We start from the raw sequence: 26,217 nt of genomic DNA on the forward strand, positions 1-26,217 counted from the left end.
CACAACATGTTATCAGCACATTCATCCGTTATGTTAAGGAATCTGACGTGGTTATTCTTTTATCAGGGGAGTATTACGTTTCAATTATTCTTAATTGATTTTTTTTTAATTTTATTGAATTCATATACTTTTATTGATTCAATTTTAATTTTTTTTTTTTTGAACGCGAAACAAGTTTTGGAGATGGAAAGCCGAAATTAAACAAATAATTTTCTGCATCAAACCAGTTCATCAATATCATCACACAATCAGGTTTTTCCAAAACAACGGTTTTTATCTCGATATTTTTACAGCCCTGATAGCATAAACATTCATCATAATGCATGACCCCAACTTTACGTTTTTCGAATTTTAGATTCTACATATGCATTATATTCATAATTTTAAATTATGTGAATTGATATTACATGAAATTATGTATAGATCAACATTAAATTATATATGCATATAATTGAATTGAATAAAATTTAAAAAAAAAAATTAATTAGGGTTTCAAGACCCCAACCAGCGAGCTGCGGGCTTTGAGCCGCACCACTACGCAAGCCATTGAGCTACGATGCACTGGAGCACATCTTTGCTATGATGAGAACCCAAGAAACGAAGTTGTTTGGCATCATCCCTAACCCAGAAAACCTAGCCTTGTCGGAAGCCAAGCCCATGTTTTGCTGTTCTTTTTCAGGACATCACGACGTGCAGTTGTGTCCCCTTTGGGGTTTGCACCGTTGTCTCCGATGACGTCCCTTGAATTTCCCATTGAAATTCATCGAAATCAAAGATTCCCCGAATCGAATCCTTTTGGTTCTACACTTCCCCTCCATTGAGAATCCCCTTGATTACCACCATGCATCGCGACTCAACTCGAGGTTTTTCTTGACCCCAACACTACCGCCAGAAGCGACTGCTTTGGTTTTCTTTTCGGTGAACTCACCCAGCACAGCTAGGATTCCTGGTTAGACAAACACACGACTTTTTTTTTCCTTTTGGGCCTGGGCTTACCTTGGCTTGCAGTCAGAAATTATTTTCTGTTAGGCTTGCTAGCAATAGCCCCATGTTACCCCTATCTCAGCCTGCGACACACACGGTGTCCCTCGCTCCGCGCCACACTAAATCCCAGCCAGCAACTGGTGACTCGGTGCACCTGCACCGTGAGGCACTAGAGTGCACCCTCGTTTGGGCCTCTGTGTCTAGGCTTGCTTATGCAGCCTAAATCTTCAACTATTGGGCTTGTAGCTTTGGCCTGCTCCCATGACACGCCCAGTTTTGGGCTTATGTTTTTGGTCCAATTTTTGAGGTTTTATTGGGTTTATATCGCCCAATTCTTCCTATTGGCCCAAAGACCAATAATTAATTAAATCACTATATATTCTTGCCTACATGCATTTTTCAATTGCTATATTTTTTGTCTTGTATATATTGCGTTTGTTTGCAAGTATTATGAACTTGAAGTTCATACTTCCGAACTCGATGTTTTCGGAAAAGTGCCATAGAAACCTGAAGTTTCTTAACACGTAACACTCATGTTGAGACCCGAAGTTCTCCATGCTTAAATTTGTTTAAATCAAACATGTCTTAGAACCTGCATGTTCTAACTTTGTTGTTTATGGAAAATTTATTTACTAAAACACGAATCACATTTTTGTTTCCGTCATTCAGCGTATTGTTGAACCTTAACAAGTTCAATTTCACTGATTTGGAAGTTTCAAACAAGAAACTACTTTATGTTGATACAAGACGTGACACCCCACTTGACTACAACTAGTTGCGAAATCATTGTAACTAGTTATGGTGTGGAAGAGTTGAATAAGCCTCCGCCATAATCTTCATTCGAAGACTTATGCCTAAAGCATATAAAAAAAAAGGGAAGTACCTTACTGCCGAGGACTTCATGGCTCTTTGACTATCTATGAACCGTTTCAAATCATGCAAAGATTAGCAATATAGAGAGAGCGGAAGTTTACCAAATTCTTAGATATGATTACTACCACACCTGTGAGAAAAAGGTACCCAACCAATTGGGCTAGGAGGTACCGAACTGTATAGACCCAGTTTCGGCTGAAGTTTACCGAATGGTGGTGCCCTGCTTCTGCAATGATGCATTGACTTGCATGCTCTGCTTCGGCAGAGGTGCACCGAACGGTATTGTTCTGCTTCGGCAGAGGCCTACCAAATAGACCCTTCCAGCTTCGGCTGGAGCTTACCGAACCTATGTTTGGGTCTGTCTGTCTCTGTCTCACAATCTCATTTTAAGTTTGTTTTACAACACATGGTAGAATCAAGGTTTGCCAAGAGGTGGCATCACGTCCGAACCATGATTCTTAGCACCTAATACCTAAAACTTCAAGAATAAAGGATAGTATTCCCGAACCTCAGCCCTGCAGAATCTAATTTAGTTTCGACAAATTAGATCATTGGTTATGCACTTTTTTGTGTTTCTACCAATGTTGTTGAAGAATACTATTCCTATAGTCAATCTGTGAGACTAATTTTGCTCCACCTAACACATTTGGTGAGCGAAATTTGACATGGAAGGCCGTACTGACTGAACCCTCTTGTATATTTGGTTTACTTTATGAATAATTTATTTTGTTCTTGGATTTAAGATTGGTATTTGGATGTTACTATTATTCTCGAATAAGAGTTAATTAATGAAAATTACCACATGTGCCTAATACAATTAACTCATGCTTAGGTATGTTTTGTGGAGATGTTAGCAGTATGGTTCTATGCTAACTTCATACCTAATCATCCCCTGACAACCTTTCAGGCTTATTCAACCTGATTGTGGGGCAAGGCACTGCCCTATATTGTCCAAGGGTACTAATTTTACCATAAAGGGAAGCCTTATACTCACTCGTTCCGGAAGAACGCATTTTGAGCTTTAAGGATATTCGAGAGCATTATTACCATATTGAAACCAATGTCAAAAATGAAGTAAAATTCCTTGGCTTATTACCATATTGCACTTCCTATGAATATAGCCAAAAGCATATTCTAGAGAAGATGGAACGCCTAACGAGTGGATTACACCCATTCAAGCCCAATATGTGGTTGGCCAAAAGCCCGAGATTCCAAAGGAATTTTCGCTATGGATGTATGTTTGGGATATCTAGGATGATTCATGATGCGCAGTTTTGGGCATCTTCTTACCAGAAGTAAAAACATCATACCTGGAAGCGTATCATGCCTTAGCACCCTCCATATTTTCTACAAAGAATTCAAGGGGACATTTATGGACTGATTCAACCACCTTGTGGAACATTTAGATACTTTATGGTATTGGTTAATGCATTTGCATGTTGGTCACACGTGTGGTTGTTGTCTACAAGCTGCATTCTCCACACTGATGGCTCAGATTAACAAGCTTAAGGCTCACCACCCTAATTATCTGATCAAATTTATTCGATTGGATAAGTTGGAGAATTTACATCAACAACTTTCGATGGATATTGCCTGTCAGTTGGGTTTTGAAGTTGAACATTCAGTACCCCATATTCATACCCAGAACGACCCATCAGAAGCATTCATTAAACGCCTTTAAATGATTGCGCGATCAATTGGTCATACGTACCAAGTTCTCGATCTCTGCTTAGGGTCATGCAATATTGCAAGCAACCATGTTGGTTTGCCTAAGGCCCGTCATGACCCAACCTTATAAAGCGTATGTTAATTGGTTACCAGATACGAACCCGACATATCGCATTTGCGCGCCTTTGGTTGTGTGGTCTATGTGTCATTTGCAACACCCTTACATACAAATAAAATAGGTCTTCATAGAAGGATAGAAATTTATGTCGGTTATGATTGTCCTTCTAAAATTCGTTTCTTAGAGCCTTTGAAGGGCAATATCCTTACCACTCATTTTGCGGATTGTCACTTTTATGAGACAGTCTTCCTGCCGTTAAAGGGAGATAAGAACGTCAACGTTCCTTAAGAATGACACGAATTATCGTGGACGTCCTCACTATGTCTCATCTTGATCCTAATCTAGATCGTTAGAGTATAACTAGACACTTCCTCTAATCTAGCAAAAGTGACGAGATCGTATATACCAACTGCAAATGTGCCTGCAATGATGAATGTACCAAATGTACGACAGACGTTTGTCCCCGAAAGCAAGAACACCACTACTGTGGCCAACCTTCGTACATTGTGGCTAGCCAATCAATCTGTCCTGCGCCAGAAACGTGGCAGATCACTTGGTTCCAGGATTCATCTCCCTAAAAGTATAGGAACATGGCACGAACGAATCCACCCCTCAATCACTGTCTCAATCATTTCCATCTTATGAGATTAGATCCGGTTATTCCCGAGACCTAAAGTTCTTGGTCCAGTATACTAGTTTGGATGATATATGGAATTGGAATGAGATTATCATAGATGATGTTTCATTTATATGGAAACTACATACATGAATGAAAAACGACGATAACGAACCGCGTTCTGTTGATTAGTGTCAACGTATAATTGATTGGTCAACCAGAAGAATCAATCTATAACCAATGAGATAAATGAAATAGTGCAATATGATGTCTTGTGGCGCAAGGCTTCTTTTATGTGCCTTGTGATTGATTGCAGCATTACTAACGTGGTTGTAGTATATCTGGGATCCGGATACAAAACCTACATGAAGTTTCCAAAGTACTTACATGTACTGATTTAAATAGTTCTAGACCACAAGAACACTTTCTTGGTTTTGATGAGGCCTTCACTTTGCGGATGCAAAACTATCCGGGTGGATGTGGTATACCTGTTTAAGTGAATATTTGATTAGTTAGGGATATATGCCCTACGTGTACAAAATCCGAAATTGCTAGAGTTGAGAAAACTAACTCGCACCTAAAGTCGAATTTTAAGATAAATGATCTTAGGGAAACTCAACATTACCTCGACCTGAAGTTTCGAGCTAGTTCTAATGGTATTCTGGTCCACCAGTTGAACTAGACTCAGAAAGTGTTACATCTGATTATACCCTGATCGTTTGTACGCTAGATGCAAATGAGACATTTACGGAAGGTATGAAGCATAAGGTTCCATATTGGAACAGGAGGCAACCATATATAAGTACCATTGGCGTTTGTTATACTTAGCTCAAATGCACTAGATCAGACATCTTATGTGCTGATAATCTTTTTGCATAAAATAGCACTGCACCTACACGCCATCACCAAATTGGTGTTAAAGACGTTTTTCTATTACTACGGATTTGGGCTTATCTATCCCTATGCATCTCAGAATAGATCACACCCCCTTGATCTTCGGAATGATGCTTACCTTGTGGGATTCGCTGAATCAGACTATCTATCTAACCGCACAAGGTACATTCCCGAATGGTTATGTCTTTACTGTTAAGGAACACCGCAATATCTTGGAGGTCCGTGATATAGACCTTTAGTTGTGAAACCTTTGAATTGTTGAGCATATTTGAACTCTCTGTGATTTTCATCCATCGTTGACTCTTAACAACGATCCATGAAGACAACGCCATGTCTATCGACCAGATCATGATAGATCTAATAAGTCAACACCAAGCATATTTTGTCTACATAATCATAAGCATTAGAAGATTGAAGTCAAGTAGTCCGATCTAGATAACCTTGCTAGGCTTGGCAAACGGGTCATGTCTGTCGTGTTCGTGTAACACCTATTATCTTAACGAGTCGTGTCGTGTCACATCTGTTACCTTAACGGGTCCTTAACAAGTCGAGTCACTTTACCCAACAGGTAAAATGACCCGACCCGTTATGACTTGTTAAGATTTTTTTATTTTTTTTATTTTTTTACCACATTACCACATAAATATTACTTCAAAAATTTAGAACACATTTGTCGTTATGTACTACATCTACACTCCAAAATAAGAGTCTAATAAAAAAGCATCAATACACTACTAGTCTACTACAAAATATAAAATGTGAAAGGTTATGCAAAATGAAAGAGTTTTTCTTTTCAAGGTTGTGATGCCTTTCTCAGAAGTTAAAACCTTACCAATGAAACTCAAAGCTTGCATGTTATTCCTTTTACAAAATTCATACCCTTAGCGTGTGCTTGACTATGTGTGGTTTTCTTGTAGCTACCGGAGTTGAGTCGAAGAAAGCGGATGGAGGAGGATGCAAGAGAGATGAGCGGATTCAAGGAGAGTGGCGCAAAGTATTGAAAGTCTAGAGAGATCGAGAGTGAATGAGAGAGAAGGATAATCTGGGCTCTAACCTAATGTACAATGGACGGTTGAGATTAAATCTCAGTCGATCCAATGGTCATCAATTTTCTAAATTTAATTTAATATATATATATATATAATTATTACATTATATTTTTAGGGGTATTAAATTATTAAATTAATATTTTGCTTATCGTGTATCGTGTTACCCACGTATATACTCGGACCAACCCATTATCATAACAGGTGCTTATCAGGTTACCCAATAACGACCCGATTAGTTACTATGTCGATCCGAAAACCTGTTAATTTCGTGTCATGTCGTGTCGAGTTAAGGGATCGTGTCACAAATTGCCAAACCTAAACCTTGCCGACCTCTACACGAGGTCACTGTTGAAGTCTACCTTCCAGAAGCTTGTCCGAGGAATTGGTATGCCTAACTATTCATATGTAATGTTTGTAGTTCTCATTTGAAAGTTCTATCAAACTCAGAAGGAGTATCCAGAAGTATACTCTTGCGACCTTAATGTACTATTTTTCTTTACGCTTAGGAGCATTTTTCCCACTGGGTTTTTACTACTTGATTAGGTTTTGACGAGGCACCCATCCTAGGTTGGTCATACCCTTGTGTACATTCTACTTACGTCCCGAAGACGTATAGTTTGACTTAATGCAACTTCTTACCTTTCTCCTTTGACTATGGATTTTTGTCTCACCTTGGGTTTTGTCATAGCGAGGTTTTGTGAGTTTTACCACCCATGCATTATTCTGTTTGTTTTGAGACTCGTATTCACTACTTGTGCCGACTAGACGAGACGACTTCATCAACAGCTTCTACATTTGCCTGAAGATGTGATGTGTCATCTACTTGAGTATTTGCATACTCAATGGGGAGTGTTGTGACATATGTTCTAATACATATTGTGATTGTGTAAATCCTAAGTAGATATAAATTAGGAATCCTTTGGAATCTAGAAGATCTTTCCTAATAGACTTTGTATTACTTAGAGAGCAAGTTTCTTTCCTTCTTATTATTATTAATAAAGGCACAATGAATGAGAATATTCTCCACACCTTTTCTCTCTTTGCTTTACCTACTGTTTATGCTTTGATACAGTATTAAGTTCGTTTTGTCATTCTCGGCTATGTGTCTTTCATCATTTGTTTCTCTTGCTTCGATCGCATCTTTTTTGTTTTACCTTTCCTCTTCGTTTTTCGCCTTCGTTAGAGCAACTCCAGCGTTGCTGGGTGCTCGGGGGATAGGCCAGAGAAAAGGGGCCCGAGGCCCTATGGACCGGCTCCAGTGTTGGAGAGCCCGAGTGGAGGTGGAGGCCCAAGCTCTGGGGCCGTGGAGAATTGCCACCCCGAGAACCCGAGTGGATGTGACGCCAGCGCTGACGTTAGCCTCGTGTCAGGCCATTTTAAATTTTTTTTCTGTCAGGCGCGTGCACCCCACTCGCACGTGGGGGCGCGTCGCTAACACAAAATCAGAAAAAAACAGTGCCTTTTCAGTTACTGTTGGGAAGCCACGTGGCTTCCCACGGTCCGTTCGATCTCAACGGATCTTTAACTTGGACCATTCGATCTCAACGGTCAAAAAAATAAAAAAAGTCTTATTTAAGATCCACCGTTCGATCTGCGATTAACGGTGGATATTAATATGCTTTATAAATAAAAAAATAAAAGAAAAAATAGTTTTAAAATTAAGAAAACTTATCGTTGTGACACGTAGCACAATCTGAAGTGTTGAAATTCAAATTTTTTTTATATCCAACGGCAGAGATTAATTAGTTGAATAAATTTTTTTAAAAAATTGTAAAATATTGTAAAAAATTAAAAAAAAATTCTGAAATTTGAAAAAAAAAATTGTTTTTACTTTTCTATAAATACCTTCTCATTATCATCTACCTTACACCACAATTTCATATTTTCTCAACTACTTTCAACCACATTCCTTTCTTTCTCGCAAAGTTTCAATCCATTTTTTTTCAACAAAATGACTACTGATGCAGGTACGAATTGGTCGCTTCTTGAAGATGTTGCGTTGTGTACTAGCTGGGTTGAAGTTACTCATAGTTCGCTTACGGGTAATGAGATGCAGTTGCGAGAAATGTAGAATCTTATTCATACCAATTATCTTGAGAAAATTGGTGGGAAAAAACCAAAGAATCGATGTCCAATCGTTGTAAATTACTTAGCCAATCGTTTAGTACGTGGAGAGACATCTTGGCACAAGCTAGTAGTAATATTCGAAGTGGGGAAAATTACTCGGATTAGGTAACAATATATTATTTATTTGTTTGTACTATACCCAAATTTACATTATAATTATTTGTTTGTATTATTTATTTGTTACCTACTTACATTATAATTATTTGTTTGTATTATTTATTTGTTACTTATTTTCATTATAATTATTTCTTCTCCCGCATTGTGTAGGAACTTCAAGCACAAGCTTGGTATGCTGCCAAAACCAAAAGCAAAAATAAATCATTCAACTGGTGGGAATGTTGGAATATTGTCAAAGATTGTCCTAAATTTAGAGTTGTGCCTGTCGGTCCAGAAGTTTTCATGAACAACACCCCTCTACACTCTACACCCGATCATGTCTTGCATGTTCATGAAGATGATGCAGAAGAAGTGCCCGAAACGCTCCTCCCTAAACAAGCGTTGGGTTCGACCCGTTATCCAATTAGGCCTCAAGGTAAGAAGGCTTCAAAGAAAAAAGGGAGTGCTTTCAAGAATGATTATGCAAAGTTCATGGAAGAACTTACTTGCCAAGGTGAATTGACTTTGGCGAGGGAACTAACGAAATATGAGGTTGATAAGGCTAGAGAGGACGCAAAAGCTGCAGCTATTGAGAGAGAATTTCAGGCTAATGAGAGAGAAAGAGAGCTACTTAGGCAAGAAAAGGAACATGTTAGAGAAGAAAGACGGGCTCAACGAGATTGTGAGATTATGAACACACCTTTAGAAGGGAAGTCTCCAAATTCTAAATTTTTTGGAAGTCAGAGAAAGCGGACGTGGTGCGAAAGAGGTGTGCAAGAGAAGCGAGAGCAAGCCAAGATGGTCCTAGCACCACAAGAGAAGATCATCCTAGCACCACAAATTGGTTAAGTGATGATGAATATAGTAGTTTTTGTAATCGGAGCCCATAATTTTCCAATCAATTTGGGTTGTAATTTATTATTTATTGAATATAGTACTTTATGTTGTTTCCAATTTATTGAATATTTATTCAAATGAATTTGGTAAGTTATTTATACTAAAAGAATATTTATTAAAATGACAAAAACACACCAAATAAAATTACATAAACATACCGAATAATAAAAAACTCACTAAAAAAATTACATAAACATACCAAATAATAAAACACACCAAATAAAATTACATAAACATACCAAATAATAAAAAACTCACTAAAAAATTACATAAACATACCAAATAATAAAACACACCAAAATAAATTACATAAACATACCAAAATAATAAAACACACCAAATAAAATAACATAAACATACCAAATAATAAAATGCACTAAATAAAATAACATAAACATACCACATTAAAAAAAACACACTAAATGAACTTAATTATCTTCAGCTTGTTTCAATGCCCACTGGTGCTCTATCAAGTCAATTTGTCGGGCATTGTGCATGTCTGGCATTTGAAATGCAGTATATTGTTGAATGAGCCTTTCATTGTAACGTCCATCCCTTTGTAATGGCTCATGTTGCATGGGCTCATCGGTGGCGTCATGAGCACAATATATACGTGTTCTTGAATTGTTCATCGTGTTTGGCTCATATTCATCAACGACTTCATAATTGTACTCATCTTCCATAATCATGTTGTGAAGAATGATGCACGTCATCATGATGGATCGAAGCGACTCTACATCAAACAATCTAGCAGCACCCCTGACGATCACCTAGCGAGCTTGGAGGATACCGAAACAACGCTCCACATCCTTCCTGCACCCCTCTTGACAGCTTGCAAAGTGTTTTTCCTTTGCACTTCGAGGACGTGGCACTGTTTTGACAAATGTTGACCATCGCGGGTAAATGCCGTCAGCTAGGTAGTATGGTCCGTCGTACATACGTCCGTTGACCTCATATGTGACTTTTGGTGCCTTTCCTTGCAGGACATCGTTGAACACTGGGGATTGGGCAAGGACGTTGATGTCATTTTGAGCTCCCGGAACCCCAAAAAGGCATGCTAAATCCATGTATCAAAAGATGCCACCGCCTCCAGAATGATACTTTTTGCTCCTTTTCTGTCTCCAGAAGCACCTTGCTATGCACTTAAACAGTTTTTCCACGTCCAGTGCATACAATCAATGCTTCCAATCATCCCAGGAAAACCACGCATCTCAGCCTTCTTCAGAAGCCGTTCCAAGTCCATGTTTATAGGTTTGCGGAGGTACTCAGCGGTGTAGATAGATTCGATTGCTCCGCAAAACCTCATCAGGGACTCAAGAATCGTTGATTTCCCCATCATCGTTATCTCATCCACTTGGTCTGCAGATACTCCATATGCAAGCATCCGCAAGGCAGCAGTAATTTTTTACTCAGGAATGAGACCCATAGCACCAAAAGCATCATTCTTTTGCACAAAGTAAGAATCATGGTTGCAAACAGCAATCATGATTTTGTTGAACAAATATCGTTCCATTATAAAACGACGTCTAAAGTACGTATCAAGGAATACATTATTAGGGAAAAAATAATCGTCCAAGAGTTCCATACCTCGTCGTTGCCTGCTTCTATCAAGGTTTTCTGAATGGCTGGGCCTGCAGATTTGAGCCACAACTTAGATGACTCGACGGGAATGTGAGGCTCTGCCTATTCTTATTTTGTCATCTCTCCTTCTACGCTCCTCATTCTCTTCCCTCTCATTTTTTGCCACCTGGTGATTGAACATTCCTTCTGATTGGTTAAACAATTCTTCCTCTTCCTGATCGAGTTCCCACATCATCCTTGAGGAAGAAGAAGACATTGTAAGAAAGAAGCAGAAACTATGAATAATGATAGAGATCTTAAGAAAATTGGTGTGAGATTTGTGAGGATGGATGGCGGATTATATGAAAGATTCAGAAATGATTAGGTTGTAGATAATGCCACGTGGCATGCCGTCATTCGTTAAAAATCTGATGGAAATCTATCCTCAAAGATTGTAAACAGATTATGACACGTGGCGCGACGTGATTGGTTAATAATCTTATAGAAATCCATCACCAATAATTGTATTTTCGGATAATGATACGTAGCATAACGAGTACGATTAAAAATTTTATCGGAAATCCATCCCCAATAATTGTCTTTTCGGATTTTATGACAAGTGGCGCAACAAGAACGATTACAAATCTTATTCGAAATTATAAATAAAATTATTTTGTATTATTTAATAATACTTCAGATAATGATACGTGATGCAACGAGAACGATTAAAAATCTTATCCGAAATTACAATTAAATTTATTTTGTATTATTTTATAAATAAATAAAATACTAATATTTTATTACCTATTGTCAGGGCTATTGAAGTGTAACGATGGAGATGTAAAAGCTATTGCCAGGACTATTAGTATTCATTAAAGGTAGTTACTGTTTATAAGATGAATTAAATAGTGAATAGCCTGGGAGGAGGCTTCATCGCTGGAGTTGCTTTTAGGCTGCTATTTTCTCCCTCTTGGCCAGCCCCTCTTTTGCTCTCAAATCCTTGCTCTTTCTTTTGCAAAATAGTCTCAGAAGAGATCCTGGGTTTAATTTTTTTGGGGGATTTAGTTTCGAGTCTTTCGCAGTATCGAATCCTTTGTTGTTCGGCGTTTTGTTCTCATCTTGCGGTCGTCGGGGCAGCAGCTTTAAGGTAAGTTTGTTTTTAATGATTTATCCTCATTTTACGATGTCTGGGCTAACAAATTTAAGGTCTTTATTTTTCTTTTTGCTGCGGAAATGCAGGTTTTGACAAGTTTTTTGTGAAATTGGTGACTAATGGTATGCTGCCTCTTTAGATTGTTGGCAAACAAATTATACTGAGCTTGGGTATGTTTAAAACAACTGTCTGATTTTCGATTCTAAGTTTGTAGCTTCAATTTCCATATAAGGTTTCCATTTTTCATGATTTCTTGAATTTGGATTTTAAACAATGGAAATACTGCTAGATTCTTATTATTATGTGCAAATTACTGGTGATTTGGACTGGTGCCTGACATTTAGAGAATGGCTCGCAGCTTTAATTTCTTTTTCCTTCATTATTACTGTTTTCAAAATTTATACTGCTGGGTATTGATAATTTGTAGTCTGTGAGGGCTTCAGTCTGTTGGAATTTTGAATGGTTATTACTTCATCGGAATTTGGGTGGTCCAAATTTTGAATTAGAAGAAACCCATTTGATTAATATTTTTGGTGGATTGGCTCTCTGTGCTTTCTCCGTTATTTCTTCCCCAGTTGAAATGTGGAAGCCCCAACTTTAAGCTCAGAGCTTGAATTTCTCAATCATTCGTTTCTCTGCACTCTCATCAGTCACTCGATCCTCTCTCTGAGGAACTGGGTAATTTTCCAGCTCTATCAAGTAATACTCCATTTAATTGCTTGATTAAGGTTTTTTGTTTCTCCTTTTCGCTCTTTCATCAGTTCATTGGCTTTCATGTTGGGCCTAAGTAAATGGGAAATCATTAATTGGCATTGTTCAAGATATAATTCTGTGTTTTGGGATTTGTGAAACGATTTGGCTAATGAAGAGAGTGGTTTTTTGTATATAGATTACACACATGTGGGCTGATCTATCTTTCCTAATAAATTTCCCATCTGTTTCAGGTATAAATTTTTCTTATCTATTTGCAAACAAGTTTCAATTTTGTATTATTTACATTCCTGCCATTGCCAAAAAGCATGGGCTGCAGAGACAAAGAGAGGGAGATAGGCAGGGGATGGCAGGGAGGGGAAGGGAGAGGGAGGAGTGAGGAGTGAGGTTGCCATAAAAGGAGGTTAGGGTTGATTTTTTCTCCTCAAATCATGGGTTGGTGTTGGGATTGAGGGATGGGTTGAAATTGCCACTAGAAGCCTAAATTAATGGGTAGCTATCGGTGATTGAGAGATTGATTTGAGAAGGATGAGAGAGAGAGACAGAAACACACCCACTGCTTTCATTCGTGTTTGATTTCAGATTTGCTCCAATATCTGTGCTTAATAATATTTCTGCAATTTGTGTTATGCTTTCGCTCCAATACCTCATGTCTATTAATTTTTTTGCAATTTTGGTGTTTGTGTGTCTCTGTCTTTATGGGTCTTATATCGTTGAAATCCTGTTCACTTATTGTGTATTGCTCAAATACCTCTGTTGGCTTCTGCGGAGAGGTTCGAGTTCTTTACCAAACTGATTTCATGTCAATTCTATCTTATATCTCTAATGGTTTTGTTTAGTTCTTATTATCCTTTCACTGTATTCAAAGATCAATTGTTGTTTATTAGTGTTTGTGCAAATTGGACGGAACTGATGTTTCTATGTTTCTTCTTAGATTCAACTGATATCATGGTAATTCTGCACCTGACCTCTATTGCGTATCTTAATTTATAATCCTTTCACTTACTCATAGCCAATTGTTGGAGCTTAGTACTAAATCAGGTGAATTACAAATGTAAGATCCTCGAATTTCATCTTTTGTGGTTTCAGCAAAGATAATGAATCTTCATAAAGCATCTAATTTTTTGCAGCATAATTCAACTTCTCAGTTCAGTTCTCAGGTGTAGGTTATCCTCATGTTCCAGTTCCATGAGGACTACAGGTGTTTATTTTGGTGTGTCTTTCTTCAGTTCTAAGTCCTTCGCATGAATGTGTGCTGAAATGTAATGTAAAAAACTGGTATGTGCTACTTCTCAGTTTTCTATTTACATGTTTTTGGAATTTTCGGGTGATGGAAATCAACCTGAGTTCATGTTAAAACGATATCATAATTTTCTTTATGGTAAGAACTTAGAACTTAGAAACTTTTTTTCCTTTATCTTTTCCCTTTTTGAAGTTAAGGAATTGAATTACTTTTCTATACCTTTTTTGTGATCATTCACTGATAATTTGTTAATTGTTTTAATATATATGACGTTGGATTTCTACTTTCTAAGATCCATTCTCATCTTCAGAGATTGCTTGATTTCATATTGTCAAATAGTTTATGAATTTCCATATTAAGTGTGTCAATATATTCTTGCCGTAATTTAATTAAATGTGATATAAGTTGAGGTGTATATACCTTTGAAACACAATTTTTCACACAATTTCTAATCCCGCAGCAACGCAGGCAAAACTTTGTAGTTATTTCTATTTTCACCCTCACAAACTCTCTCTCTCTCTCTCTCTCTCTCTCTCTCTCTCTCTCTATATATATATATATATTAACAAACAATATCATTTACACTAAGGGAGTGGGGGTGGGCAAAGCCACACAATAGACTATTAATAATGTGGTTCAGATTTGTCTTTGGTGATAATCGAACTCAAGACCTTTCATTTGCAAGTGAAGATAACTACTATTAAACCGTAATACTAAGTGGCAACTCTAATACTTTTTTAGAACAAAAAAAATTTGGATTCTCGTGTAGTTCGAATTGTGCCTTTCAAAGACCAATAGATAGGAAGGCAAATATAAAGCTGATGATTGTATGCAACATGTACAACTATACAAAGCTTTTTACAGACAATAATCAGAGTTGGTGATTGTATGCAAAATCTCTAAGCACTAAATGGACCAAGCGAAACTTCCAATAACTCGTAGAAATCTAATGAAGGGAGGAAGAACAGGACATGGCGGAGGTTGGAAAAGCAAGGTTCATTCTCCATAGATGTTGGACAAGGCATGGGGATTTGGCGTTTGGTGTGTAGGGGAGTGGTGTGTTAAAGTTTAAGGGTACTTTAGAAACAAAGCTGATAAAAATGCTTGCACTCTGCTACGGTTTTTGAAACCGAAACTCACAATTTAACACATCCATTTCTAAATTATTCAGAAATCAATTAAAGCAACTGAATTTACATGGTGAAATAAGTATTTCAGTTGAGTGGGCACCAATCACCATCCCTATAGATACTGTCAATATTAGCGCCAAGTTCTAGCAATTTCTTAGCAACTTCCAATGTATTTATTTCTTTTTACGACACATTATGAAAAAGAAAACAGCTAACACAACATATTTTAAGAGGCGCGAGCGCCCGTAATTAAGAAAGCTTCTTATAGGGGTGGAAAAAATTCCCGAAAATCCCGAACCGAACTGAAAAAATCCCGATCCCAAACCAAAAATTTCCCAAACCGAAATTCCCGAAATTTTCGGGATGCTATCCCGAACCAATCCCAAAATTTCGGTATGGGATTCGGGATTGCCTTCTCGATATTTTGGGAATCCCATACCAAACCGAAAATATATAATATTAATTATTATATATATATATTTATACATATATATATTATTCTTTTATAATTGATGCTAGTAGTTTCTAATTCATGCTTAGCAACCTAGAATGCCCTACACCTTGCATATTTTTCATGTTCTGTTTGATATTCATGTGGATTTTATTATTGCTGATGCTATGGCTGATGATTTCAGAAGACTTGATTCTTTTGTCTCTCAACAGATTGCAAAAAGAGTTTAATTAATTTGAATTTTGACTATGATAAAAAGAGTCAAGCATGCCAGTGTTCAATTAAATGGTAGTGTGAATGAAATGAAATTCCTAGTTCATGAATGTGTTCTTGAATTATATATTTGAAGAACAATTCATAATTTCATATTTCAATTTGGGATTCCCGATTTGTCCCAAAATCCCGAAAATATTTCGGGATTCCCGAAATTTGGGATTCCCGAAAATTTGGTTTGGGATTGGTCTTCAAATTCCCGTCCCGAAAAATTTCGGTTTGGGATTCGGGATACTAGTTTCGGTATGGTATCCCATACCGAACCACCCCTTATATTCTCTTGAGTGTGTAGAGAGGTTAGTGAAAAATAAAAACATGTGCAATGTGTAATAGGAAAAATAAGCCAAAATCAATGTTTGAGCAAGGGTAAAAATAGGATGTGTTCTAGAACAGTTTCAAGGACAAAAGTGTAAAAAAGAAAAAGTATGCAAGTCAAACGTGACATGTGTGATAAAAAAAAAGGGCTTTTCATGTGTACGGCGATGTTAGTAAAAAGAAATAATGTATGCAAAATTAGAAAATTTAATACCTTGCTATATATTTGGTTTAACCTTTTAACAAAAATATGCAAATACAGATGCATACTACATGTGTGACGAAGAAAGTTTTTGTAAGACGTGCATAATGCGTGATTCAAAAAAGTATTTAGGGGCAAGTAGCTCCCGTAATAATAAAAACGTCGAATTATGTCTGTCATCTAATTCATGACGTATGGCGAGATTTTTCTACATTTTATATCTATAATCACATTGTAGGTGATTGCAATGGGACTAATGCGACTTCCCTCAGTTGGTTTGGGTGGCAAGTAGCCCCTATAATAATAAAAATACCGAATTGTGTCTGCTATCTAATTTGTGACGCATGACGAGATTCTTCTACATTCTATATCTATAATGACATTGCAGGTGCTTGCGATGGGACGGTTGCAACTTCTCTTAGTTGGTTTGGGTGGCAAGTAGCCCCTGTAATAATAAAAAGTTGAATTGTGTCTGCCATCTAATTCGTGACGCATAGCGATATTCTTCTACATTTTATATCTATAATGACATTGTAGGTGCTTGCGATGGGACGGATGCGACTTCCTTCCGTTGGTTTGGGTGTCATAGCCCCTTGCATCTGTGTTAGCATGTGCATGAAGACTAATAGAATATAAATTTATTTCTCTAACGACACTTAATGCTAAAAATAAAGCACTAGCAGAATGTAAACTTATTTATCTCTAATTGACACTTTTTTTTTGAACAATCTCTAATTAACTCTTACGCTAAGAATAAAAAATAAAATACAGTACTAGTGCCTAGTGGAATATAAACTCAATTATCTCCAACTGATACTTAAACTAAAAATAAAAAATAAAATAAAAAGGAAGCACAACAACCGGTGGGGAGTCTGACTCAGAAGACAAAATTTTCAAGCTTTGATTAGCTTGAGTCTACCCCGGATGACGAATGTAAAATTTATATTTAACCATTTGGAGCAAAAAGAAACTTCCACTAACTTGTAAAAAGCTAATGAAAGAAACAAGAAAGCACTTGGCACGGTTGGAAAAGCAAGGTTGATTCTACGTAGATGTTGGACAAGGCAGGTGGGGTGTGTCGGGGTATGACTTGTTGGTTGTGCACCAATTACCAACCCTACAGATAATGTCAGAAATAGCGCCAACGCCGCTAAAGTCCAAGCAATTTCTCAGCAACTTCCAATGGATATTTTTCCTTTTCTTCTGTTCTGATGAAGAAATCAGGTGGTTCTATGATTCTGAGACTCTACATAATACTCTCGATAGCTGATTCTGTCACAACCATTCAAACTCTGCCTTTAGCTTCCAATGGAACTTTGTCACCTCGACAATGGCTTCAAAATTGATAACAAATGCCTGACTCAACTCATGAAGGAGAAAAACCTACTCCTTCTTCAAGAGCTCGAAGGCATTGATGGCGTTGTATCGGCTCTCCAAACCAACATTGAGCGTGGCATCGACGATGATGGTGACAATATTGCTCGCCGGCTTGAAGCATTCGGTTCAAACACGTACAAGAAGCCGCCTTCAAAAAGCCTCTTCCATTTTATGTGGCAAGCTTCTAAGGATCTTACCATTGTCATCCTCTTAGGCTGCGCTGCGCTCTCACTTGGATTCGGCATAAAGCAACATGGACTAAAAGAAGGATGGTATGACGGAGGAAGCATCTTTGTCGCGGTTTTTCTTATCGTGGTTGTATCCGCCTTTAGTGACTACAGGCAGAGCAAGCAGTTCCGGAAGTTGTCCAAAGCAAGTGAGGACATTCCAATTGATGTTGTGAGAGGCGGTAGGCGGCGACAGATTTCGAACCTTGATATTGTTGTTGGAGATGTTGTGTTCTTGAAGATTGGAGATCAAGTTCCTGCTGATGGATTGTTCTTGCGTGGACATTCGTTGCGCGTGGACGAATCAAGCATGACGGGGGAGAGTGAGCATGTGGAAGTTAATGGCAGCCTGAATCCGTTCTTATTTTCAGGAACCAAGGTGGTCGATGGATATGGTGAATTGCTTGTTGCTTCAGTTGGCATGAACTCGACGTGGGGCGAAATGATGAGCTTGATCAGCCGTGACACTAGTGATCAGCAGACACCATTACAAGCGCGACTAAGTAAACTAACCCCGCTGATGGCGAAGATTGGCTTGGGTGTTGCATTCCTAGTTTTCGTGGTCTTGGTAGCGCGCTACTTCACAGGCAACACGAAGAACAAAAGTGAATTTGGTAAGTTTGAGGGCAACAAGACAAAGATTGATGATGTGGTGAATGCTGCGGTGGACATGGTAGCAGTTGCAGTTATTATTGTTGTGATTGCAATTCCTGAAGGCTTCCCGTTGGCTGTCACTCTGACTCTCGCTTATTCGATGAAGAAGATGATGGCGGACCAAGCATTGGTAAGGAGGCTCTCTGCTTGCGAAACTATGGGATGTGCCACCGTAATTTGTACAGACAAGACGGGCACACTGACGCTCAACGAGATGAAGGTTACAAAGTTTTGGCTTGGACAGGAATCTGTGGAAGATGATGCTGGTTATTCATCAATTTCTGATTGCCTTCTCGATTTAATTCGAGAAGGAGTAGCGTTTAACACAACTGGTAGTGTTTATAGGCCTAGTTCAGGATCGGGACTTGAGTTTTCGGGCAGTCCTACTGAAAAAGCCATTCTTTCATGGGCTACTCTAAAGCTGCACATGGACATGGAGAAATTGAAGAAGCAATGTGTCATTCAACATGTTGAAGTCTTCAATTCGCACAAGAAACGAAGTGGGGTTTTGATGAGAAGGAAGGATGACAATACTACCCATGTACATTGGAAAGGAGCTGCAGAAATGATACTAGAAATATGCTCGAGTTACTACGATGCGTCTGGTGTCACAAAAGATCTGAATGATGATGAAAGGTTGAAGTTTGAGGAAATTATTCAAGGCATGGCAGCAAGCAGTCTTCGATGCATTGCTTTTGCACACAAACAAGTTCAGAATAAGCACATTAATGACGAAAAGTATGAAAAGCTCGAAGAAAGCAGCTTGATCCTCTTAGGGTTGGTAGGTCTAAAGGATCCATGTCGGCCAGGAGTGAGGGAAGCAGTAGAAGCTTGCCAATTAGCTGGGGTGCAGGTGAAAATGATCACCGGTGACAATGTTTTCACCGCTAAAGCAATAGCTAGCGAGTGTGGGATACTCAGGCCTCGCCAGGAAGCCAAGGAAGCAGTGGTAGAAGGTATAGAATTTCGCAACTTCACGCCAGAGCAAAGAATGCAGAAAGTTGATGGAATTCACGTGATGGCGAGGTCTTCGCCATTTGATAAGCTTCTTATGGTGCAGTGCTTGAAACAGAAAGGCAATGTAGTAGCTGTGACAGGTGATGGCACGAATGATGCACCCGCACTCAAAGAAGCGGACATAGGACTCTCGATGGGGATTCAGGGAACGGAAGTGGCCAAGGAGAGCTCAGACATTGTCATTTTAGATGACAATTTTGCAACTTTGGTGACTGTTTTAAGATGGGGAAGAGGAGTTTATGCCAACATCCAAAAATTTGTTCAATTCCAGCTCACAATAAATGTTGCAACTCTTGTGGTCAACTTTGTGGCAGCTGCCTCGGCTGGCGAAGTACCTTTAACAGCGGTCCAACTACTGTGGGTGAATCTGATTATGGACACAATGGCGGCTCTGGCTCTCGCCACCGATAAGCCCACCAAAGAGCTCATGGAAAAGCCACCCGTGGGTCAGACAGATCCCGTGATCACCAACATCATGTGGAGGAACCTTCTACCCCAAGCTTTGTTCCAGATAGTTGTGCTCTTGGTCTTGCAGTTCAAAGGCAGATCAATATTTGGTGTTAGGGACAAGGTAAACAACACATTGATCTTCAATGTATTTGTGTTTTGCCAAGTGTTTAATGAGCTTAATTCAAGGGATATGGAAAGGATTAATATCTTCAAAGGGAGTCAGGGGAACAGGCTGTTTTGGGGCATCCTCGTTGTAACAATTGCAGTTCAGGTGGTTATGGTGGAACTTCTGAACAAGTTTGCAGACACAGAGAGGTTAAGTTGGGGACAATGGGGTGCATGCATTGGGATTGCAGCCATATCTTGGCCAATTAGTTGGGTTTTCAAGTTCATACCAGTACCTGCTAAGCCAATATTCAGCTATCTAAAGAGGGATAGCAAACGTGAGTTAGAGCAGTTGGTCGAGGCAAAGTCCCCATAGCATTGCACCGAAGTTCAAATCCCCCACCCCGTAAATTAGAGTAATATAGAATTTAGTGTGTAATATTATGAGCAATTAAATAAAATTGTGACGGGGCACAGTTGAAGGCCAACGAGTATGGGTAGTTTTGGATGGATGGGGCACAATTAAATAATCTCATTGTAGATTTGGGAATGGAAATCAACAGGGAAACAGTTTGGAAAAATGCAATACCGAGCTGCATTTGGTCCATTTTTGAATGTTTTGAATGTTTTGAAATTGAAAATTCAGGAAGAACATCGAGACATTATAAAAGGAACACCATTTTGCGGTCTTTTCAAAGCTTATGATGGAGGGTTGGTTAGCGATGATATGTGTAGGAAGACTTATGTAGATATAATTAGAATAATTAATTGTTTCATTGCCGAGACATCTGAATTCAAATTTGGTGATAGGTGTGAAATGTTAACAGGGTTTGAAGTTGAGGAGTTGCTTGGATTACCAAACTTTGGTCAGGATATAAATCTTAATGAACGTTGTTTAAAGTCTGACGAAGGATTCATTAAAAGAAATTTTAAAACAGTTGACAGAGTTACTAGGCAAAATATTGGATCTGCTATGATTACAATAGTAACGGGGAAAACACAACAGAATCGTGAGGATTTTGTATGCCTAATGTGTATTACATTATTATTTTGTAATAGTGGTAGTACCATCTCTTGGAAAATAACTTCCCGTTGTCAAGATGTTCGAACAATGGCGGGCTACAATTGGGCAAAAGCAACATCGGATTGTTTGCAAAAACAACTGGTCCTCTTGTTGCAGATGCATACAATCAGTATGATGATCTGTCGTCGGACCTTACGCAACTATTAGAATGCATAGAAAAGGAAATGGGTGAAAACAAACATGCCTCATCCCCTGAGATCGCTACATGGATTGTAAGGTTGAAAGGGAAACAAAGGAAACCGAAACGCTTGACTGGAGGGAACCCAAAAAGGCGAAGCTTAATGAGATAGTACCTAGTGTTGTGAATCCTGCCGAAAATGATGAGATTGTAGACACTACTAAAGGGAAGGCTCAGATAGGATCAGAAGCTATTGGTCGTCACACAGTCAAAGGGAAACAAAGAATTGGTATAACACTCGACCCTTCATGCATGTCAGTGTGGATGTACTTGTCAAATGAAGAACAAGATAGGATGCATCAATATTTTCTTTGCGCTGATTCTGGGTGAGTTTAAACGTCTTATATATGATAATAATATTTTTTTACAAGGATGACAGGGTTCCCTTCTGGAAAGGATCATACTCGGCTGTATATAAGGATGATTTGAGGGACCTGTTAACGGGGTCTGCTATAACGTGTAATGTAAGTTGGATTAGTTAGTTTAATTAATATTAATTGCACTTATTTGATTAAGTTGTTTTCTTTAATATTTATAATCTTTTGTAGGTCATTGATACTTTCGGGGAAATTTTGCTAGCTGAGTTGGGAAAGGAAGGAAGAATGAAAACCATTTCGCACATTATGACAGCTTATAGCTGGAAGAAAACCACAGTATGATACAATGCGATGCGGGCATGCACAAATACAGCGATGCAAGATGCAATTACGGGGCGTTAATTACAGTTGAGGCGAGTATCGTATCTCTGCACCAAAACCTCACATGGTTTTATTAGAAACTGGTGAGAGAATCTTAGGAAATCTTGATCACACAAAGGAGACTAATTAGTGATCAAGTAATCTTGATCGCACAGAAGAGACTAAATTAGCTACCTCCCAAACAAACAGTGAAAGTACAATATGATGCGTCAGCTCCATCTATGCTGGAACTGCTTCTGGGACTTTATCATTGTCCGCAGGAACCAAACTATCATAGTAGTCGACAAGCACCCTCCAGCCATTAGGGCACATGAATCCTTCGGGAGGGTTCTCTTTGTTCCTTGCAAGTGTTCGCATCTGTCATAGTAATTTGAAGCTTGTTTTAGATAAAACAAACTTACACACTTAAACGCAATGTGTGTTTCTTTAAATACTACTTTGAATGGTTGATTATAACAGTAAAGAAACTTGTTGGATATAACATTAAAAGGACATGTACCTTTGTGCCGGATATGAAAAGGAAGTCTTGAGGCCTTGAGGGATCAAAAAATGCCATTTTACCTTGAGTTTTATCATAAGCAGCAACCTGCAAGGGAATAACTTAACGATGACGAAAGATATCATAGAAGAAGGACAAGAAGTATCACAACCAATAAATTTATTTACCTTGAAGGGAAGGATGTTAAGTCTCTCAAGTCCAGGTGCCATACTCAATACTTTCTTGCCATGATCGGCATCATACAGATCTCTATTCTCTGTTGGATGACCCATCCCTGCAGGGTCCCGACCAACAATGTAAAAGTTAGCGCCTGCATTAATCCTAGCCTTTGCGTGCCACTGCACCTCAGTTGGGCCAGCATAGTGCATGGGAGAGGGGAATATGGAAACCACAGTCGTCTCAGGATCAAGAACACCATCCTCAAGAACCTGAGGGAACATTAGATGATATCAAACAGAATCAGTATTTGGCTAAGGACAAGCAGTTCTATACAATACGTATCGGTTCCAGCATCACTGCACGCAATTTAGTTAGGGCTTTCAACAAGCAAGAAGTTTCAACCTTCTCATGTTGTTTCATTCGCCAACTAAGTGGGACGTCATCTGCCTTTGTATAGCCTCCCAATGGATGAAGCAAGAGAATGGGGTTCTTGTATCCCATCTCAAGAAGTCGACGACGGGTATCGGTCATCAGTAAAGCATGTCCATTATGAACAGGATTCCGCAGCTGAAACGCAAATACAGCGTCAGCATTGCGCTTTGTAAATTCTTCACGGAGTTGTGTAGGAGACAATCGGAAGCGATCAAGGCCATCATTGTACTTTATAGGGTCTAGAACCTCTAGGTCACCTCCAATCAGCCAGTTTCCAGCATTGGTTATGGCTTGATCAACATAAGGCAAACCAGGGGCAGTTGTTCCCCAAGTGCGGGCAATCCGTTCTTCTTTAAGGTGCTTATAGATCTCAATACTGATACGATCAAATAAATAAAATAGCGAGGTATTAGAAACCATGGTAAGTCATGGGATAAGATGTACAACTTTCATACAGTAACTACAATTTGAAACCAAAATGAGCAGAACATGTTCGCATACTCGGGTTTTATCGTCAGACACAAACGAGAAAGTAGAGTACTACACTTCCCAACTTTCCCCCTACCACCATAGCATTATCACAGTGTTCTACGACATGGTATGCATCCCATGATGACATAGATATACATATACAATCAGTAATAGGCCAGAAATATACGACATGCAAACTACATCATTGCAAGGAAATCGCAACAATGTTGTAGAACCCAATGTTATAATGCCACGATGGTGGGGACAAAAGTTGCAATGAAAACTTAGGTAACGTGTTTACAGACATTTTAAGGAAAGAGGAGTATAAAAATGGAAAGGCCATAAGATCAAACAGGGAAAACAATAACAAATGAGACCGAGTAAACATCGTAAATTACCAATTTGACCCTCTAGTTAAAACAGAACATAAATAAGAAATATAAGACATAAATGTAATTTTATATAACTAAATTTTACTGTTTTTTTCTTCAAAACTTAACCTATTTGTAATCCTAAACATATTTCTAATTGAAAAAAAAATTAAAAAAAATATTTCTACTCCCACGTTCTCTATCACTATCTTCCGCTCTCCTTCTATTTCAAAAACAAAAATATTTTTTATTTTTATTTGTGCCTATATGCTAGTAAAATATATAAACAAAAACACAAGCTCCGAAAAGAAAATAGAAGAAGAGCATCTTACTCTTTCAAAATAGCGATCAGATTATCATCCGAGTCGAGGAGCGCGACACGGGTCGACTCGCCGATACGGCGTTTCTGCGCGTCGTCGATGGCCAGGACTATCGGTACCGACATATTCACGACCGACCCGTCATCGAGTCGGAGTGAATTGAAATGAAGTGTTTGGAGGAACTCGGATTCTCTCATGAATCCGCGGAGAGGGCTCGACCAGCCTTCGCTGATCACGTGAACCCATTGGAGGTCAATCCTTGAAAGATTGATCCTGGGCAGCGCCGCCGCCTCTTTCTTCGTCTCGCCTTTCTTCGACTCCTCGACGAAGAGCTCCACCAGCTTCCCGCCGTCCGGCTCGATCAAGCCGTTTGAAATTCGGAGCCTTTGGCGGGTCCTGGGCTTGGACCCGAGATGGGTTGAGAGCTTGAGGACGGGGGCGAAATGGGCGGATGACGGCTTGGGGAAAGAGTGAGAGGGGTAGGGGGTGTTGACGAAAAGGGTGGCCACGGACGCCATTGAAGGAGGTGACCAAGGTCCAAAGGCCTCTGTTTTTAATTTCTGGCTCTCTGGGTGCTTCAGAGGAGCAGAATTTGGTTAGGAGTTTATAATTAAGTTGATAATGATGGAAGATTATTTGGTGGGATTAAAAAAATGAAAGAATCAAAAGTGTAATTTGACAGGTAGGGACAAAGGGGAAGTCTTATCAACGGGATATCAAATTCAGGATGGTGCGATTTGAGTGGGAAAGCATGATTTGGGGCTTAATTTTCTAGGGAGTGCAGGTACAAATCTTGGTGTTCAGCAGAGGATGAACCTGGACCTCTTTTTTCATTTGGGAGTATTTTGTTGATTCCTTTTTAATTTTTCCGTCGTTATTGCTTTGCAGTTTTGGACTCGTATGGAAACTACCGGTGGGGTGAGGTGCTTCAATAATACTGACAAGTGGACCGTACATTAAATAATATTTTTATTACAAATTTTTGTTATTAAAGGAATTAAATAATATGACCGTATCTGACAATTCTCATTTGAGCAAGAAAAGAGTCGAATTACTCAATCTCCGTAGGATAACCAATCTTAATTGTAGGGTATTGCTACAAATCCATTTTACTTTTTGCACACTCGTTTAATTTTTTATCGTTGAATCAAATAAATTAAATAAATTTATTAATAAAAATTTAATAAGAGCACGTGAGTGAAAAAATGAATATTATTTTAAAATGATAGATAGTTCATAGAAAATCTTATTTTAAAATAATTTCATTAACATTTTTCTTTTTCTTAATAAAAACTCAATGATTAGACTCTAACTACAAAATTTATTAATTAAGTTTGATTTCACCCATTGTGTACCTTCGGATGCCTAAAATACCTCTAATGACATTTTGACATTGGATTGTAACTTGAAAAATATTAAAAATATTCTCTTTAAATATGACTCTCCACTACTTCATAATTTCTCTTGTATCTTTTATCTTCGTTTATTATACAACTTATTTCATCATTAAATGTATGCATGGTACATAACTGATGCAGTTTGAATAAATATAAAGTCAATGTCATGATTCAAAGGCATATTAATGACATGATAGTAGGGTTTTGTTGTCCACCCATTTTATTCAATTTTTTATTTCTTACACCATCTTCAAAGAGAGGCTAAATTTTAAACAAAATTAAAATTTGGCAGCTTAAGTGTGATTTTGACATTTTAAATTTTTTTTCTCTCCATCTAATATGTTAAATTTTAAACATAAAATAATATTTAATATTTATTTTCTTTACATTGGTAATGAAAGAAAATGAATTAAAAAGT

General features: G+C 38.4%; 3 protein-coding genes and 1 long non-coding RNA gene across 7 annotated transcripts; 3 read left to right on the plus strand and 1 right to left on the minus strand.

The window, feature by feature from the left end:
- The first annotated feature begins 7,321 nt into the window (after positions 1–7,321).
- Positions 7,322–14,307, plus strand: LOC148691881 (uncharacterized). Of its 4 annotated transcripts, XR_015954687.1 has the most exons (4): positions 7,322–7,386; positions 11,835–12,029; positions 12,122–12,205; positions 12,611–14,307. It is a non-coding gene; the product is annotated as an uncharacterized LOC148691881 (long non-coding RNA). The 4 variants fall into 4 exon arrangements; XR_015954685.1 differs by having other exon boundaries at positions 12,122–14,307; XR_015954686.1 differs by lacking the exon at positions 7,322–7,386 and having other exon boundaries at positions 11,818–12,029.
- Positions 14,308–17,446: 3,139 nt separating this feature from the next.
- Positions 17,447–20,887, plus strand: LOC137736814 (putative calcium-transporting ATPase 13, plasma membrane-type). Its single transcript, XM_068476089.2, has one exon. The coding sequence runs from the start codon at positions 17,669–17,671 to the stop codon at positions 20,564–20,566; it is 2,898 nt and encodes a 965-aa protein (XP_068332190.2). The 5' UTR covers positions 17,447–17,668; the 3' UTR covers positions 20,567–20,887.
- Positions 20,888–21,028: 141 nt separating this feature from the next.
- Positions 21,029–22,135, plus strand: LOC137736816 (uncharacterized). Its single transcript, XM_068476091.2, has 3 exons — positions 21,029–21,778; positions 21,832–21,916; positions 22,001–22,135. The coding sequence occupies exons 1-3, from the start codon at positions 21,480–21,482 to the stop codon at positions 22,109–22,111; spliced, it is 495 nt and encodes a 164-aa protein (XP_068332192.1). The 5' UTR covers positions 21,029–21,479; the 3' UTR covers positions 22,112–22,135.
- Positions 22,053–25,355, minus strand: LOC137736815 (ATP sulfurylase 1, chloroplastic). Its single transcript, XM_068476090.2, has 5 exons — positions 24,415–25,355; positions 23,211–23,616; positions 22,817–23,077; positions 22,650–22,736; positions 22,053–22,507 (listed from the first exon to the last, which is right to left on the minus strand). Exons 1-5 carry the CDS (start codon positions 24,918–24,920, stop codon positions 22,370–22,372), a joined length of 1,398 nt encoding a protein of 465 aa, XP_068332191.2. The 5' UTR covers positions 24,921–25,355; the 3' UTR covers positions 22,053–22,369.
- Between the last annotated feature and the right edge of the window lie 862 nt (positions 25,356–26,217).

The sequence above is a fragment of the Pyrus communis genome, chromosome 13, assembly GCF_041283825.1.
Source record: "Pyrus communis isolate YQ-2024b chromosome 13, ASM4128382v1, whole genome shotgun sequence".
NCBI lineage: Eukaryota > Viridiplantae > Streptophyta > Magnoliopsida > Rosales > Rosaceae > Pyrus > Pyrus communis.